This window comes from Peromyscus eremicus, chromosome 8a (genome assembly GCF_949786415.1).
Source record: "Peromyscus eremicus chromosome 8a, PerEre_H2_v1, whole genome shotgun sequence".
Lineage (NCBI taxonomy): Eukaryota > Metazoa > Chordata > Mammalia > Rodentia > Cricetidae > Peromyscus > Peromyscus eremicus.
The window spans coordinates 13,743,131-13,759,547 of NC_081423.1; the positions used below are offsets into that span (position 1 = coordinate 13,743,131).

The following is a 16,417-nucleotide window of genomic DNA, read 5'->3' on the forward strand; positions in this document are numbered from 1 at the left end:
CACAGAGAAGCAAACTGACTGAAGGAAAGTAAGTCCCCAAGCTAGCTGGAAAGGGCACAACTCAAACCAAGGTGTGACTCCAGAGCTGGGTAGACATCTCAGTGGCCCAAACTTACTGCTGCTGGAGACGTTAAACTTGCTGGTCAGTCCTTTAAATGGCACACTGTCATCCAAGAGCATCCTTACGTGACTCTGTGTTCATTTCACAGAGTGTTTTCGCTGGGGACCAATGAGCTTGGGGTCTGAAGGGTCTCATCTGTGTCTGTGGAAGGGGCTGGTCCTTCTAGGATTACAAATTTCTTCTCAGCTTCCTTGTTCCTACTCTTGATCCTTTCCCTCTGGAAGGTGAGGCCTGTCTCTGGGATGTGGCTTTGGCTAAGCTCCATGATCCCCAAGAAGAAAACTCCCCTTTCCCTTAACTCAAGCAGAGTGATGTGTACTTGGCCTCCCTAAGGCCCACCTTGTGCTGAAGGGAGCTGGACCTGCACACTATCTGTGGCACCACAGGATTACATAATATCCTAGTTACACTAGAACATGGGGCCTTTCTGTGCCTCTCGGTCTCTCCCCAGACTTCCCTGCCTTAATTCTCAATTCCTTTCTCATTGCTCTATTGAAATAATTTACTACTTCATTCCACCTTGGCAAATTTACCTTTCTGCCCTAACTTACTTCACTTTTAGTTAAGAAAAGTAGTTAAAAAAAAAAAGCTTCAAAAAGTCAATTGTCTAATCATATTTCCACCCACAGTGTTAAAAGAGACGTTTATAATGACCTTATGGGGAGAAAGTAACCAAAACAAGATTTACAAAAAGTGGCAAAGGGCAGGATCTGTGGGGTAGTGCTCCTACCATGTCTCATTAATACAGAATGCTCACATTTTCTTCTGTAGGTTGGGAAGGAAACAATGTATATATTACAGGTTTGATTATACACCCCAAGGATCTTCTTCTACCCCTTGGGTCCCCATTTCTTCAGAAAAAGTAGAAGGCAAAGTAGATGACTTCTATGGTCTTAGCTTTAGGACCTCCCTCATCTTCATCACTGCCCGGAATATCAGTGGAACTGGAGGCCAGTCTGCAGGCATGGGGACAATGGAAGCCCTTGTCTTTCAAAAGACCTCCTACCTCTTCTGTATGGCTGCCTTAGAGGAGTCATGTGTCCTGGGATATACCTAAGTAGACATGTGGTCCTTGTTAGCAGATAACCAAACAAGGACCCTTGACCATCTCCTCCCAGCCTGGAAGGCAGGACAGTAACACTGTGGTCATCTTGATTTCTGAGTTTGCTGAGCTCATTCTTTGTGTCGCTAACTATCCTGAGGCTTATGTCTGCTTTCTGGCCTGCTTTCAAGGATTCTCATAAAGCTCCAACCAATAAAAAGACACTAGCCCTCTTCCAGGATCATGAACAACGGATGCCCAAAATTGTTGTTCATCTAACCCTCTGTCCATCCCTCCTGCCCTGCCTGTTCATTTTCCTACTCTGGGACTCTATATCTCCTTTTCTAGTGAGTAGACGTCAATATAGCCATTCTCTGCATTTCAGAGCATGTGCTTTAAAGCTAAGTAGGCACAACTGCAATCCAACCCGATCATATAAGACTCAAGAGCTTGGGATCACTCTAACTCCCTGAGCTGACTCTTCAGCTGAACAAAATATTGACATTGAGATGCAACACTGTTAGTGTATATCATTAACACGGTAACACGGAACTCACATTACAGTGGGTTGTGTCTAATAGGACACAGTCTGTGGAGCACTACATGCGCGTCTGTATGTACTAGGGGCTTATGCACGTGAGGGTCCCCTCCCCTATCTTTCTCTACTGGACATGTTGCCTAGAAAGCTCAGTAGTCCATCTGCCTCCCAGTAAGGTAGCAATTGCAGGTGGTAACGGTAACTCTGAGGCTATCTTGTACACCTTCCATATTCTGTCCAGATTCTGCCTCTACTCTCTGCCCACCCCACTGAAGGCATACCAGCTCAACCAGAAACATAAGAGTGAAAGACTCACCTTTCTGAAATAATCAGCGAGGCTGTCTGGGTTCCAGGCTAAGACCTCGGAGCGAAAGGGCACGTTCTTCAAGGCCATGGTTGCTGTTGAGGGAGAAGCTCACAAGCTGAGGAGAGCTGCTGCAGCCATGAACAGAGAAAAAAACCCAGATCCAGAACTCCAAGGTGTCCTTGGCTCTTTCGAATCCCAACTACGCTCAGGAACACCCTTGTTGAACAGGCGTTGTTTCTGCTGTAGCCGGATCCCAAGAAGCGGTGGCTTCCCCTGTGAACAAATATGGTCTCTTCTCAGAAAACGACTCAGCTAGTTTCCTTTACCACTTCCTCTGCTGACTTCTAAATAAGTAAACAAGGAAGACCAGCTCTGTGGGCTCACAATGCAGAGAGAGAGAGAGAGAGAGAGAGAGAGAGAGACTGATAATTCCCCACTGGCCCAGACACCCCAGTCAAATGGGGACTTAAACTCAGTTCAAGTAGTTTTTTCCATCTGAATTCTAGACACCCAAAGCTGGACACCACATTCCTGCATGACTGGGACTATGCAGATCAGAGTCTCTTTTGACAGTTCCCTAAAATTATCTATAATTTCATTCACTAGTGAACTGTGGGGGAAGGAAGATGGTCTCTTCATGTTTTCCAACCTCCCCCTCCCCAGTTTGTTTTTATCGAAAGCTGAGACGCCCTCAGCTGCTTCTTTGTGTTATGATGAGTGGATCTTTGGTGAGTGAGGCAGCTAGGCTCCAAGTGGCAAAGGGTGCTATGGTGCAGTGGACCAGCTCCGTTCCTGATATGAATGTTTCTGCACTGTAGTCTTGGGCATGGAGTGACTGAAGGGACCAGTATCAGCTCAGGACACCCCAAGACCAAGTTCTCAGGACAAAGGATATTTACCTACCCCAAATGGACAAAGAGCAGGGAATACGAGGCAAAGACTGAGATAGAGGGTGAGGGAGAAGGGAGAGAGGGTCGGGTATTTGTTCCAGAGGGGTACAAAGGACTGCCTCTGGATAGAGAGGAGACAGACCTGGTCTATAGGAAAATGGCAGTTTATAAAGGGAAAAGGGAAACCCTGTGTTAGGATGAGGTGTTTAATTTTAATTGGGCATGTTAATTAAGTGAGCCAAGGGGGGCTTTTGATTGCTGGACTTCAAGACTTTGATAGCTGGACCATGGTCGTCAGCCACAGGAGGAGGAAATGGCCCTACCTTTAGGAATGTAATCTAACAGTTTTTAGCAAGGCAGAGGGAATGGGGGAGAAGGACAAGGCCTGCCAGAGCCGTGTTTGCCATGTTTGGGCCAGCGTGAGTCCCGTCAGTGACAGTCTAGGTGACTAGTTTTGCTAGGCAAACGCACAGATACAAAGTTTAAAGAATTGTTATTATTGATGGCACACCTTCTATACACTGTGTTTCCTTCCTTATCTTCTGTCTACTATCGTTTCTCCTGTTTGCTATTGAGTCATATATCTAGCCAAAGAGTATATTCTCTAGAGATAGGAGATGGGGATCTGTTGCATCCTCCTTCAGTCTCCGACTCAGAACAGATCTCATAGACTGAAACAATCCTGGGCAGTGAGTGAGACCTGAGGCTAAAAGCAAATATATCTGGTGCAATGTGGCAACCTGTAGACACAAGTTAGCCAGTGTACCATATGTACACACACATACATGCCTGCACATATGGGAATGCACAGACTCATACATGTGCACAGACTCCTATTCCAGTGTCTGAATAATGCTCTATTGCTACCTGAGGTGCTCTTCCTGAAGCTTTTTCAATGGCAGCTTTAGTCATGAATGATTTCCATTTTATACGCACTACAGGAAGCCCCACTGCTTCTGTAGCTGTCTCGTTACCTGCTTGTGAGCTTAAATGAGATACAGATGAAGTACCAGATCCAGGCCTGGAAAGTGGTCCATGATGGTGATCTGCAGGAGGCATCCACCCAGGATTAAGTGCTCAACATTAAGTGCTCAACGACTGATAATGCCCCGTGGGCCACTGCCCTGCTGCCCCAAAGCATGGCAGCTATCATGGAGAGAAATCACTTTCAAGTAGAGTAAAGAAGACATCATGGGATGAACTGGGCTTTAGGCAGGGCCTTGGAGGGCGGAGTGGATAGGTGAGGATTCTGGACCTCAGTCAATCAATTAAAGTCTCAAAATAGAGAACTTCTGTGGAAAGGAACATTCCAGATCATTCTTAAAAGTAAAAGCAACAGTGTTTTTTTTGGCGGGGGGGGGGGGTCAGCATTGTGTTTTTTAATATTGTTGACCCAACTCAGGTTAAAAACCAACAACAGAAAAGCAGAAGACAGAATAAAAATATCGTTAAATATGACACCCCTTGGGAAAAAATTATCCAATAAAAAGTGGCCAAGATGAGCAATCCACGGGGACCATTTGCTTGCTTCCTATTTCCCTCAAGGAGGTTGTGCATCCCAGTCTTGTCAAGAGTGTGCTTGAGTCCAGAGCCACTGTCCCTTACCATTTACCTCCTCAAGGTTCTAAGATGTTTTGACAATGCCCAGAATGGAGTCAGGGTTCAAACTAGGTCTGTCTGCAGAGCCTGTACAGTAGCCCCTGTGTTCACGGGTGCAGCTTATGGTCTGCAGCCCACAAAAAGCTGGTGAGCTGCTGATTTGAAATGTTTTTCAAATTGATCCCTGCCCAGTGGACCACAGACCCATACCTCAGATAAAGCATCCGGGCAAAGAGAGAGCAGATTATGAAAGGGGAAGTGTTTTGCCTCAGGCCTGAAGACTGTCCTCTTCCTATCTCTGGGTGATTTCCCAATAATTTTAGGTTTCACATCTCCTGTGTTCTAGAAACTCCCAAGGCAGGGCAGCTCTGGAGAGCAGCTCTCAGGAACCCAGGACAATGTGTGTGACAGTATGTCATCTCACTTGTTCCAGACTAGGTCTCTTTACATGTAAAATGGGCAGGCCTTCACATTTATTCCAAGACAGCAGTGGTACCAGGATGGCAAGACCTCACTTCACATCAAGGTATCATTCTGTTGGCTTTGAGCATGAAGCAGAGTAGCAGGTGGGGCCCAGCCAAGGCCCAGCAGAAGAAGCAAGGAAGCCTCTTTGATGGGGCATCTGGTCCCACCCTATCTCTTTAGACCTTAACAGGTAGGGAAACCCAGTGTTTACAAAGGAACAAGTTGAAAAGTTAGCCAAAGCAAGAGATTGCTTCCGGAATCTTTCATAGGTACTGAAATCTGTCTGAGCCCAAGTTCCTTATATAAAATGGTACAGTTCTTATACATAATATGTATACACCCTCTCACACACTTTCAGCCATTTCTAGAAGACTGATAATACCTAAGAATACCAACGTTATGTTTGTAGCTGTGATACTCTGTTGTTTAGGGAATAATGGCAAGGAAAAAAAACTATCCACATTCAGTGTGGATCAAATTTTTAAAAATACTTCCCATCTGCTGTTGTTTGAACACATGGATATAGAGTCTGCAGACACAGAGGACCCACCATATGTCTCAAGGTCAGGTAAGAACAACACGAGGACAGCACTGAGCCAGGGACAGTGGCGGGGCTCATAGAATGGGGATTGAGAAGCTGTGGGAAAGAAAGCGATTCTTGCAGTTTGTCTGACTGTTGGAACATCGGGACAGAGACAGTGGAGGCTGAGTCCTCCCTCTCTCCCTCCAGCCCTTCCCTCCCTCCCTCCCTTCCCTCCCTCCTCCCCTTCACCAAGCCTAGATTTTCAGCACCCACCCTTTTCCTTTACCCCACAGCAGAATCACATGGCAGAGGTGATAACCACATTTCTTATTGACTGGTTTTAGAGGTGAGAAAATTGCCTGGGGAGCTGCTGCTCCTGCATGTGCTGTGGAGGAGGATCTTGGAGAATTGTCACATCAGGGCCAGAGAAGAGAGGAAAGCAGAGACTTCATACATGAGAATATGTTGCCCTTCTTAGGGCAGAGGCTAAGGGAAGCCCTCCTGCCCCACATGCTTAGAGGCAGGCAGCAGAGATGGCATCTGTTCATGGGATCATCCTGGATGACAAAAAGCGATTGATCGGAGGATCCAATGGAGGATAGTCACCAGAGGGTCCTGCACTGTACTGACACCCTATACTATGGTGCAGAACAAAGAATACTTCCAAAAAGTTCAAGGAATAGGGGGCAGGACTCCAGCAACTGATGCCCGGGAGGACCAGTGCTTGCTAGCACACCTTGGGGCTGTAGAATAGGAGATGGTAAAAATGGACTTGCACAGTCCCATCTCAGCCCGTCCTCTGGTAACACTCACTGTATCTCCACAGTCTCTGAGAGCTCCCTCCCATCCATCCTGGACACTGGTCTTACCTCCCCCATCCATGGATAACACAGGAGGAAAATATGAGTGAGCTGCCCTAGGCAAGGCAAGGACCAGTAATATTTTCCACTTCCTTGTGGCTGACAATTTCATTCTTCATTTTTTTCAGGTCTCTTTGCTTTGATTCTCTTGCTTTGCTGTTCAACTGAGGTACCTCAGAAGTTCAAGGTGAATGGGAGGAAGTGCTTATTTGGACTTCCTGCCAAACCTCCCCTTCTTCTCTGTCCTGTTTTTCGCTTTAGTCACCTGAACGCAGATAAGTATGTCACAGAGAGAAAACTCCCCAAGTGACAGGAAAGGTGGGTGGCTGTACGCAGGGGCAAGAGAGAGGGGCAGGCTTCCCTGCCTAATAGATGAGAAACCTTAGCTTTCTTTCATGGACAGCTGGAACGTGACGGGATAGTGATCAGAGGACGGAGCTCAAGAATAAAAAGAAGGGATGTAAGCCCCTGGCAACAAAATCAACTTAGTCCAGCTGCCCCTCTTTGTGAAAGGAAGGTCTGAGGTTAAGAAGAGTTACAAGATCAGGGACTGGGGAATGTTTTAGGTGAAGTCGAAGCATCGAGAATATCTACCACCGCTTCCCAGACACCTCCACGGTTGGAGAGAAGAAATGGTTGGTGGGCCTTTTATACCATGTAACTCTCACAACCACTGCACGAGAGGGGAATCTGGCATGTGTACCCACTTTGCAAATGGAAAAGAAGGGCAAAGGAAGAGTACCTGCTTATTGAAAGCCCCACAGAAAGCCGGAGGTAGAATGTGGGTTCTTCTGCCAAGAGAGACATGGTTTCCAGGGGTAGAACTCTTACAGCTGAGTACCAGGCACACCCAGAGCAGGTCTTGCCAGTCACATCCACCCGGCTTCGAAACCCTTTTCCTTTGGGTTCTCCTAACATGATGGGCCTATGTTTGCACACGTTGTTCTCCAGTGGTGAAGGAGCAGAGTGAGTCTGATGCTGTGTTTGTGATACAGGCTGTTCTTCAAATGTGTACTGCAAGGAGAGAGACATCACTGCAAGCAGAGACGCAGCACTGCAGGCAGAGAGACACATAGCACTGCAAGCAGAGACACATAGCACTGCAAGCAGAGAGACAGCACTGCAAGCAGAGACACAGCACTGCAAGCAGAGACACATAGCACTGCAAGCAGAGACACAGCACTGCAAGCAGAGACACGCAGCACTGCAAGCAGAGAGACATAACACTGCAAGCAGAGACACAACACTGCAGGCAGAGACACACAGCACTGCAAGCAGAGAGACATAACACTGCAAGCAGAGACACAGCACTGCAAGCAGAGACTCACAGCACTGCAAGCAGAGAAACAGCACTGCAAGCAGAGACACACAGCACTGCAAGCAGAGACACACAGCACTGCAAGCAGACACACAGCACTGCAAGCAGAGACACACAGCACTGCAAGCAGAGACACACAGCACTGCAAGCAGAGACACACAGCACTGCAAGCAGAGACACACAGCACTGCAAGAAGAGACACAGCACTGCAAGCAGAGAGGCAGCACTGCTCCACCAGGCTGATTTGCTGTGAGGTGCTGGAGGAGAAGGGGAAACTGAGGAAGGAAAAAGACCATCGAATTCCATCCTTCCCACTGGAGGCCCAGTGAGGCCCGAGTCACTGCCTGGCTCTTCACATTCCAAGCTTGATTCTGAAAACTGTGTTTGCAGGTATGTGAGGGCCCTGGATCCTTCAGGAGGTTACTGAGCTGGTTGGGAATTCTGATGCCTGTACCTTTGGGGCCCTAACTGTGCAAGAACAGGCACACATGACTGTTCAATTTGTCCATACACTATCAAAGAGAATAAAGGAGGTAGCCTAGTGTAACTACATGGTGGACCACAGGCTGGCAGGAGGCTAAACCCCACCAGTGCAGTGTCTGACTTTGAGCTCCCAATCTTTATATTTTTGTTTAGTGGGGCTAGGATTGAACCTAGGCCTTGCACATGCTACTTCCTTGGTTCTTCTTGTCTTTAGTGGGATGCAAACAACACTTAACATCTTTCTTGGTGCTTTTGTTGGTAAGTGAAGCTGTTAGTGTTACATGTCTGAGCTATACTAGATGTAACATAGAGACTTTTCCAGTTTATTTACTTTTCTCCAGATAATGCTAGTACTTCCTTTCTGTGCTAGCATGCCATGATCCTCTCAGTAGCTGATTCATTCTGTCTGCCTCACTTTAGAGACAGATACAAAAGAAACACAAAGAATCCTGTAGTGAAGATTTATTCTGCGAAGCTCCTGTGGAGTATCATCGGAGGGTGATCAGACATGTTACCAGGGAACAGGGATGCTGCTGAGAGCAGAGGGAGGTCTGTTTATATGACACTGAGCAACAAGTGCACCTTGGGGCCGTGCCTAGAGAATAAAAATGCAAGGGTACCCTTAGTTTGTTCCCACCTCCTTGTATTGACAAGTCAATCTTTTCCCTGTCATGTCTCATCTGCCTCAGTTGCAAAATTCCCTGTTCCTCACTTGCCCCCAACAAATGGTAACTCTATCTGCTTCTAGTGAGTAATCAGGATCCTGTCTGCAGAACACAAGACAGGCAGGGAGGGGAGTGTGTGAGAATGTGACAGCCACATACTCAGCTCACTGAACTCCGTAGCTGCTGTTGCCCAGCTGCTGGAGTGTGAGACCCCCTCAGAGCACTGCTTCATCTCCCTTAGCAGAACTGGGCCCCTGTCAGTCTTTAGCCAGGGAGATGACATAGGTTCCCGGCTCTAATTAAAACTTGGGATAGGCCGATAAAAGCACCAGGTTCTCATGAGCAAGCTTTCGCTGCTCCCAGCACTTAGCACCACTGTTCCTTGTTGCCTACTCTATCACTTTAGGGCCTCTTTAAAAAACAAATGGCTGCTTTTCCAATTAGCATACAAAGTAGTCCATTTCATTATGGCATTTTTTAAATAATACATTGTTTTAATTGATCCTCTTCCCCTGATTCTCTCCCTCAATCTCTTGCCCCAACTTGTACCTTCCTACCCCAGTAATCCTTTTTTTTTCTTTCATGCCACATGTATTCTCTCATTTTAAAAATTGTATTTTGGCCGGGCGGTGGTGGCGCACGCCTTTAATCCCAGCACTCGGGAGGCAGAGCCAGGCGGATCTCTGTGAGTTCAAGGCCAGCCTGGGCTACCAAGTGAGTTCCAGGAAAGGCGCAAAGCTACACAGAGAAACCCTGTCTCGAAAAACCAAAAAAAAAAAAAAAAATATTGTATTTTGATGTGAAGGAGTGCTTTGCCTGCATGTATGTATGTATACCATGTGCATGCCTAGTGCCCACAGAAGCTACAAGAGGGTGTCAGATCTCCTGGAACTGGAGTTATAGACAGTTATGGGCTACCAAGTGGGTGCTGAAATCTGAACCTATGTCCTTTGAAGGAACAACAAGAACTCTTAACCTCTGAGCCATCTCTCCAGTCCATGTCAGATGTATTCTATCACACCCCACTTATTTAATACCTCTTTTCTCCTCACACAGTCCCCTTCCCATCCCATGACCAATGAATGGACAGTGTCAGGCTGTCTTGCATATGTATTCACTCTGTGATTCAGGAAGTCTTGCCTAGACAGCTTCAAGCCCAGAATTCCCCAAATGGAAACATCCTCTGACAGAGAGAGTTCTTTGTTTGTTTGTTTGTTTGTTTTTCTCCTGTTTTGGCAACTCCCGGGGGGAACCTGGGACCACAGGATGGCCACAGCTCCCACAGAATCAGCCTCTCAGTCTCGGCTTCTCTTCCCTCGAAAGTTTGAAAGCTCCAGCTACCACCTCTTTCCAAAGAGAGAACTTACTAAGGGTGGAGCCTCAGACCAGGCGTGGGAATAACACCATCGAATCCCTCTACAACTACACTACAGCTGAGTGGCCTTGGGCGACCTAGTCAACTTTTTCTCCCTGTGCCCTAGTTTCCCCAAGGGTGGGGAAACCTAAATAGCAGTCTTGGCTTCTCCGTGTGCTTGTGGAGACCCTGTGAAATGAAGCAGTACGCTTGGAACACTGCCTGGCTTGCTGTTCATGGCAGTCCTTGCTGGTAGGTGAGAAGAATGAGCAAAGAGCTGTGTCCAGCGAGAAAAGACAGAGATACGACGCTGCTGACCTTGGAGATGGGGAAAGGGACCCAGTCAAACATGAGTGACTTCTGGAATCTGCTGAAGGCCAGGAAAAGGATGCTCTCTTAGAACCCAGAGAAAGAAAAAGAGCCCTTGATTTTAGTTCAGGGAGATGCATCATGCTGTTGATCTGAGATCTGTATGGTAATACATTTGTATTGTTGTAAATCTCAGAGGTTTTCAACCTGTAGGTCATGAACCTTTGGGGTTATAGATTAGATATTTACATTATGATTCCTAAGAGTATTAAAATTACAGTTATGAAGTAGCAATGAAATAATTTTATGGTTGGGGGGGTCACCACAACATGAGAAACTGTATTAAAGGGTCACAGCATTAGGAACATTGAGAACCATTGTTCTATGGCCATGTAATTTGTTATAGCAGCAACAGGAAACTAATTCATCAACTAACTTAAAAAAAAAAACTACCTCTGTCACTGAGCCACCTCTGAGGACTCATCTACCTTCTCAATCCCCTTAGCTTCTGGATATACTAGCCCTCTCTGCCAACAGCTACCTTCCACAAGCAATATGCCTACTGTCTAGAACCTCCCACTTTGACCCCTTTGCTGATACAAGTAATGGTGATGACCTGTTTCTTCTGGCCCTGAGGATTCTATGCATACAATAATTCAGCGGAGAAACACCAGGACACTACTGTCCAAGGGATCGTTTGCCCGCAGTGGTACCCTCATTGGGCATACGGGATATTCCGCTGCAAGGGGAGCAGTACAACACGTGCCACTTTCTGACAGAGACTGGGCTGGCTGAGGATGATCAGCTGGACACCCATGAGTTTTGAGGGCTTGTGCCTCTCTGAAGCTTAAGTGAGCATGTCCTTGCTGTGAGGAGAATTTCCCTTCTGTCCCTTGTCATGGGTTAAAAAACCTCACAGCTTGTATAATATAACCAGGTTGGTGTACTTTTAACTGGGCTAGTGTAAGACCTTCATGCAATCAGCTAAACAGACCCAATAGGTATAGATAGATAGATAGACAGATAGATAGATAGATAGATAGATGGATAGATGGATAGGTAGATAGATACCATGTAAGCTGAACAAGCCATGTCTTTTGGTTGCAGGAGCTTCATGCTACTCTGACTGAGGACTGCTGAAAGATGAAGTCTTTTCTTCTAAGTTGGAGTGATTTGAAATCATCAACAGGAACCCCATGACCTACTTGGGCAGTGAGGGATTCAAGATGACACAACCATGACTCATGCTGGGGCACTAAGCCTTGGAGCGAAGCTCACATCTTCATCTCTGGGAGGTGAATGGAGGTAAACTGTGGTAGTAAAGTGCCTGACTGTGTGGCAGTCACATGGGTGAACCTGTCAGTCATCTAAGCACACTGAACATGGGTTGGAAGAGGAAGAAAGGGCAACGTAAGTGGTTATTGCTTTCCTACTCTCTGTTCAAGGAATAGGAGTGATACAGGCACACTCAGGGTTGACTGCAGGTGTGTCCTTCAGAACTTTTAACCTTGTCCAACAAGAGACACAGGGCATCATGCGAGGCGCTTTGCTAGTCACTGTTGTTAGTTCTGTCACCTGCTTCCCATACCAATGTTGTTAGATTGTTTACACACCAACAATGTCCATCAACAGTGTCATGCTTAGAGTTGAACCTTGGGAAATGGATCCAGAGGCTTCCATTATAGAGAGATGGCGTCCTAAAAGGTCTTGGCTCCACAGTGACAGCCTTAAGCATCTTTGAGTTATGGGTGTTCTGTTTGGACCACAGTGCTCCTTCATGCCCCGTCCCAAGAAAATTCTTTTGAAACCATGTTCCTTCCATTTGTCTCAGTCTCAGTCGACCCATGAGGCCATGAGCATTCTTCCCTCAGCTAGACTCCTTGCTGGGCTCCCAGAAGAGCCGTTGCCATTGTGCCTCTGTGACCTTGTTAAAGCCCCATGCTTAGTTCGGCTCACTTACTCATTCATTAAACAAACATTTGTTAATCATCTGCTTTGTGCCAAAGAATGTAATAGGCAGGAGTGAAGAAAACAACATTGTTGGTCTAAAAGGGCCTAATGGGTGATAATAATAGATAATTAATTAGCATTTATATTTACTTTGTGCCAGGCTAACCTTAAGCCATGTCTGTGTGTCTATTATATATAATCTTTTATAGTATATAGAACTATAGCTTATATACAGTATGTGTAATAGTGATTATGTCATACATACATGTACATATATATGTATTCAGTCTTCTTTGTATAATGGGTTGGTATCAATAGAGTCAACAAATTACAGATTGAAAACATTCAAAAGATAATTAAATCTGTGTTACATACATGTAGACCTTTTCTCATTGACATTTTCTAAACCATGTAGTTAATGATTGTTTACACTGCATTAGATGTTCAAGTCATACAGAGATGATTTGAAGCACATGAGAGGATGTGCATAGATTGCCTAACATAAAGACTGATATTTCCATGGATGGTGAAACTAGTCTCCCAATGGCACTCACCACAGCATACCACAAAGACGACGAGACTGAGCACAGGGCAGTTCCATGCCTATGTGACAGACAAGAACAGGGGAAGCAGATAGGAGCTCTGAGCCTCTGCCACGAACTAGTCACCAGCCTGACTGTCTAATCTAAAGAAAAAAAAAAGAGTGAACTAATTCAAAGTGTGCCTCCTTGGCAGCACACACTTCAAACACTCAACGGTCACATATGCCATAAGAGGTAGCACATACATAGGTGTGTCCACCATGGCAGAGTTCTGCCTGCTGTGGACCAGAGTGCTGTGGCTGGTCATGGAAGCCCCAGAGTGTGACTTCTGCTCTGATACTCAACAGCTGGGAGACTTGAAGCAAATTCCCCAACTTCTCTGAGTCTCAAGATATTGACCTACAAAATGTGGTTAATATATATGAGCATCCTCATGGAATTTGGGAGAAGATGAATTAATTCTAGGTTGTTAAGGGGTACCTAGTATACAGTAGACACTTGACTTCTTAGAGCCCCTGTCTCAAGCTCATGAACTGATGGGAGGTGAAAAGAGAGCCCAGCAAGGAGATAGAAGGTGGGAGGGGCCAGCTTAGGCAGGACTTAGCTTTGTATGGGTGGCATCTAAAGGAGCTGGGAAGCCCCTCAGGATTACCATGTGAAAGATATCCAGACTCCAGGCTAAGGTTTGCTGGGATAGCCCAGGGCTTGCAGTGACACCGTTGTGACTGAGGAGAGGTATATGGGGCCGAGGACAAAAGCACAGCTTGGAGACCTGCTGAAGAACCACACAACGGACTTGGCCATCTGTCCTGAGCGTGGGTAGCACTTGGTGGTTTTTACGCAGGAAGTGATGATGCCTGGCTCACATGTGAAAGTCATCTTGACCAGCTATGTGTGAAGGAAAGACCACAGAGCTGAGGTGAAGCGGGGAGCCCGGTTTGAAGGGCCAACTGGAGGGTGTAAAAGATCGAGGCCCACAAATTTCATCTCACAGCCAGCTCTTCATTTGAAGGCCCTCTGTCTGGGGAGCTCTTGGCTGAGCGACCTCCTGGCTCACTCTCTCACTTCTGTAGGTGCTGACTCAGAGATTTCTGTCCTAGTTTCGTTACCGAATTCTGTTGCAAAATACTCAGACAGCAGCCACTGATGGGAGAAAGGAGTTATTTTAGTTCATGAAACCAGATTAAGGTCCACCGTTGAAGGAAAACCAAGGGACAGGAAACCCCTAGCCACATTCAGTCAAGAGAGAGCATGAATGCACGCGTGTTTAGTCATTATCTAGCTTTCTCCTTTTTGTACGGTCCAGTACCCTAAGTGCAAGGAATGGTGCCACCCATGGTGGGTGGGTCTTCCTGCCTCAACTAATGAATCAAGATCATTTCCCAGAGATAAGCCCACAGGCAAACTTGGTTTAGCCAGTCCCTTATTAAGACTCTCTTTCCAGGTGATTAGATTGTATCAAGTTGATAATTAAATGAACTGTCACAACTACCTTATCAGAATAGGCTTCCTCTCCTCCTTTTCTGGTTTTATTCATTTTTTCTCCTTATCCCTAACTAATTTACAATATATTTTGCTAGTTTTATTACTGTTCATACAAGGATCAACATGATATGATAATGTGGCTTTTGCCACCTCTGGTTCCTTGCTGAGTCCCCAAATTCTACAGCATCACAAAGCAGTTGTTCAAGAAATATTGTAGAATTAAAGAATGAACCAATGAGCGAAGAGCATAGAGGAAGCAAGAGGGCAGGTGCTGAGACCTTGGAGCTCAGAGAGGGAAGTCACTGGCCTCTCACTGGCCACAGAGATCGAAGAGCAGAGGCGTGCTGGAAGCCAGGCCTCCCAGACCCCTGTACTCCTCTACGCTTCTCGGTACCTCATGTGGGTTTCTCCTTCATTCCAGGGGTTCTCCATAACCCTCTGCTCGGCTGTCACTTCCGCTTGTGCTAGCTGTTCTGAACTGCCCTCCCTGTTCTGAACTGCCCTCCCCTTCTCTCTAGAATGTGCCGTCCTGTCTGGCTGAGCTTTCTCTTTTTCTGCAAACCTGGCCAATTGTGAGGTCTCGAGAGTTACTGCATCACATGAAAAAGAACAAGATGCCTAACCTGGTTTTTCTACTTCAGCAGTCTGTCTGGTAAGATGGGAAGACACTGACTCCAGGCAGGAGGGCGATGGGGAATATAGAATGGGGAAACTAAGCCAGACCATCATCTTCTCTCAGCCACAGCTGCTGTTGAGCACTGGTCGTGGGCTTGCAGTTTGCTCTGGGACCTGTGCAGGGACTGGTTGCAGAAACTTCATCAAATCTGTCTTGATGAGCAGAGAGACCCAGTAACATGGTGCCATAGTCCATTTTCCGTTGCTGGGTGGTTTATAAAGACTAGACGGTAGCACCAGTATCTGATGGTGGCCTCTTGGCTGCATCAAAACATGCAGAGGGCCCCATTTTGTAAAGCAGAATGTGAGAGGGAGGGTTTTTACAACAGAAGAGTTCCCGCAGCAACTTGTGAATTCATTAATTCACAGACACATCAGGCCATTCAAGACCCAACCTTTCCCCAAAGGCCTCATGTCTCCAATACCACTAGCATGTGGTTTGAGGGTTATGTTTTTCATGTGTGAAATTTGGAAGCACTTCTAAACATAGCTTCCGGCTTTCTTCCCATCTGGTAGAGGCTCTTAAACCTGGTCACTCCACTCTTTCACCTCTTCCTGAGAAATGGAATGTGCTGTTTCAGCTTGCCTGCTTGCTGTCCATCAAAGTCTTTCCCACTCTATCCTAGAGCAAAGTTTTTCTCTTTATTCTGAATAATAGAAGAGTAAGGCACCCTTGAGAATATTGGTTGGACTCCAGGCATTTTGCAAACCCACAATGCTGCATATCTCTCTCCACAGCCAGAACACTGACTCAGTGGTAGCCCCTTAGGTGAGAAGTGAAGTTGGGCTCAATCCTAGTGTTTGGATCTAACTCTGAGCTTTTCTTTTTCCTGTATACATGTCCCGTTCATTCATTCATTCATTCATTTGTTTTTTTTCGGCAGATTTTTAGTTGACCCATACTGTATTACAAAGCACTTTTGTAAGCACTAGGTTATAGCAATGAACAGGCAGACAAGGTTCCACCCTCAGAGAACTAACTTCCTACTCAAGAAATGAAAGAAAAGATGCTGAACAAGAAATAACCATCCCATCAAGCTATACAGGAAAAGACTGACTGCTGTGCCAACAGAGGCACGGTGGTGGCTTCTTGATTAGGTGACTGGATGACCGGGACATGTTCCCTCATGCTGACGGGTTCCATATATAGGCAGGTGAAAATGCTCCCAGGAAGATTGTGTCTGGGTCAGGAAGTGCCATGGAGGAAGAGGGCATTGGGAAAGGGAGGTGGGCGTGGCTTCTCCTGGAGAAACCCCAAGCGTTCTAAGTCTCAGGAAAGTTCACTTCCTCT

At 46.4% G+C, this 16,417-nt stretch overlaps 1 protein-coding gene across 1 annotated transcript in view; it reads right to left on the reverse strand.

Annotated features, from left to right (window-relative positions):
* Lcp2 (lymphocyte cytosolic protein 2) overlaps positions 1-2,286 on the reverse strand; it is a 42,306-nt gene extending 40,020 nt beyond the window's left edge. The window contains exon 1 of the mRNA XM_059270220.1: positions 2,018-2,286. Within this exon, the coding sequence (XP_059126203.1) occupies positions 2,018-2,095 (78 nt within the window). The 5' untranslated portion in view covers positions 2,096-2,286. The remainder of the gene's footprint in view (positions 1-2,017) is intronic.
* Between the last annotated feature and the right edge of the window lie 14,131 nt (positions 2,287-16,417).